At 36.6% G+C, this 2,247-nt stretch overlaps 1 protein-coding gene across 1 annotated transcript; it reads right to left on the bottom strand.

Annotated features, from left to right (window-relative positions):
* Nucleotides 1-362: 362 nt before the first annotated feature.
* Nucleotides 363-995, bottom strand: LOC141673917 (uncharacterized). Its single transcript, XM_074480645.1, has one exon. The coding sequence runs from the start codon at nt 993-995 to the stop codon at nt 363-365; it is 633 nt and encodes a 210-aa protein (XP_074336746.1).
* Between the last annotated feature and the right edge of the window lie 1,252 nt (nt 996-2,247).

Genomic DNA, 2,247 nt, shown 5'->3' with positions numbered 1-2,247 from the left:
AATAAATTCCTAAAATAAAATATTTGGCACACACAATTACCTAAACTAAAAAGATTTTGATTTTCTAAATTATTCTTACACTAATTTCCACAAATAACAAATCTTTTCCCAACTCAATAACTTACACAAAACGTTTTCGGGATATTCTAATTTAAAATATTTATCTAAACGAATTAATATCATAATATCTAATAGATAAATTAAATATAAAATTACGGATTTTACATTCTTCCCTCCTTAAAAGAATTTGGTCCTCAAATTCACATAAAAAAAATAAATAAATTGAATTGAATAAGTCACCAAAGAAAAGATAGCATACCTTATTTGCGATAGTTGTCATTTACTGTGAGCTGAAATACACGTCATTTTCCCATCTTGTTATCTGCTTCCTTTCTTGGTGGTGGATTGTGAGGACATTGAGCAATTTTGTGTCCGACTTCCCCGCAATGAAAACACGCGCCTCTGTTCCAACGACATTCTGTATGTGCGTGGTTCCCGCCACACCTGGTGCAATTTTCTTGATTTCCTTGACCACTACCTTGATCATACACGTGTTGTTTCTTGAATGGTCCCCCTTGAAATGATTGACCACCAGCTTGAGTGAACCGTCTCTTATTCCAGCTTCCTGTTGCCTTTTCAGATTCTGACAACCCTCTCTCGATCACTAAAGCCTTGTTGAGCACAGCCTCATATGTCTGAAGTTCAAACGACGCCACTGAATTCTTGATGTCACTTCGAAGTCCCTCTTCCAATTTTCGTGCTCGGCTGCTCTCATCTGCTACTAAGGTCGATGCATACTCCGCAAGTTTTGCAAATTCTGCTTCGTATTCAATGACGGTTCTTCCACCTTGCTGAAGACGAATGAAGTCTCTCTCTTTCTGCAGATTAACTGTTCTAGGAAAGTACTTATCCTCCAAAGCCTTCTTGAACTTTGCCCAAGTGTATGGTTCAGGATTTTCTTCAAGATTTGTCGTCTCGTTCTTCCTCTTTTCCATGAGCCACCAGTCATAAGCACTTCCTTGCAATTGATACACAGCTAATGTCACCTTCTACTGCTCATTGCTCCCAAGAAGTCCGAAGGCCTTTTCCATCTCTTGGATCCACATCTCAACAATAGCCGGGTCTGTAGCTCCATCAAAAGTTGGCGGGTTCAAACGCTTGAACTGAGAGACGATGTTAGGCTTCGGTTGCTGATTCACAAGTACAGCTAGAGTTTCAGCCAGCTGATCAAAGACGTTGCCTTCTTCACCATTGTTGCCCTGATTGCCATTGTTGTTCTGATTCTCGTTGTTGTTCTGATTTTCATTATTGTTCTGGTTATTACCGTCCTCCCCGTCCATCTTTTCTAAAACCCGCAAAAAAAATTCTAAACTTATAGTCAATAATCAAAAAGCACAAAAGTCAAACATATCAAATAATAACACAAATAAATATCTAAATCAAATAGAATTTCTTAAGACCTATACGATAGTCTATAGGATCGCATCCTAGGGAATGTACTAGTCCCATACCTAATACACTCCGAAGAACAGCCTGCTCTTGATACCAACTGTAACAGCCCGCCTTCTCGGACTATTATTTCTAATTAAAAACTTAATAAAATACAATTTTATTTGATAAAATATCCACTAAAGTCAAGCAGCGGTCAAACTTATTAAATCAAAATCATAAAATCGGAGACGCAGCTCCAAAAATCTGATAAATAATTGTCTAACAGATAACTCAAATTTATTCGATAAATACGAGAAGTCTTTTCCAATAAATTGCATCTAAATCAAATAGCAACAAAATCCACGTAGTTCACAACTTTAGCTTCCAAAGCCCAAACCAGAAATATATTAAAACAATGAGCTGCAAAGCCCAGCAAGTAACCATCATTTAACGGCTCCAAAATATCTTTTTCAATAAGTTCAAAAATTCTGAATTTCTAAATCGATCAAATAATCTTTTACAGAACAAAAATATTTTATTCCCACAGTTCTAAATTACGGTCACACTATGCCAGCGACACGTCTCTATAATTCGATGGAGGCTAGTTTACGCCCTCGTTAAGACAAACTCAACAAGGCATCTATATGTTCCGGAACGTGCACAAAACTAGTTCTATATTCTATGTATCACACTAACCAGAGACCAGGTTCTATAATTCGATGCGCAATCTAAAACTGGGGGAATTCTATAAAAATAATCTTTTCTAAATTCTATTTTCGATATCACGATGTTCAGAAATCATATAATCAAAATATT

The sequence above is a fragment of the Apium graveolens genome, chromosome 7, assembly GCF_009905375.1.
Source record: "Apium graveolens cultivar Ventura chromosome 7, ASM990537v1, whole genome shotgun sequence".
Classification (NCBI taxonomy): Eukaryota; Viridiplantae; Streptophyta; class Magnoliopsida; order Apiales; family Apiaceae; genus Apium; species Apium graveolens.
The sequence above is the reverse complement of the archived record's forward strand: the minus strand, read 5'-3'. Positions and strand labels throughout refer to the sequence as shown.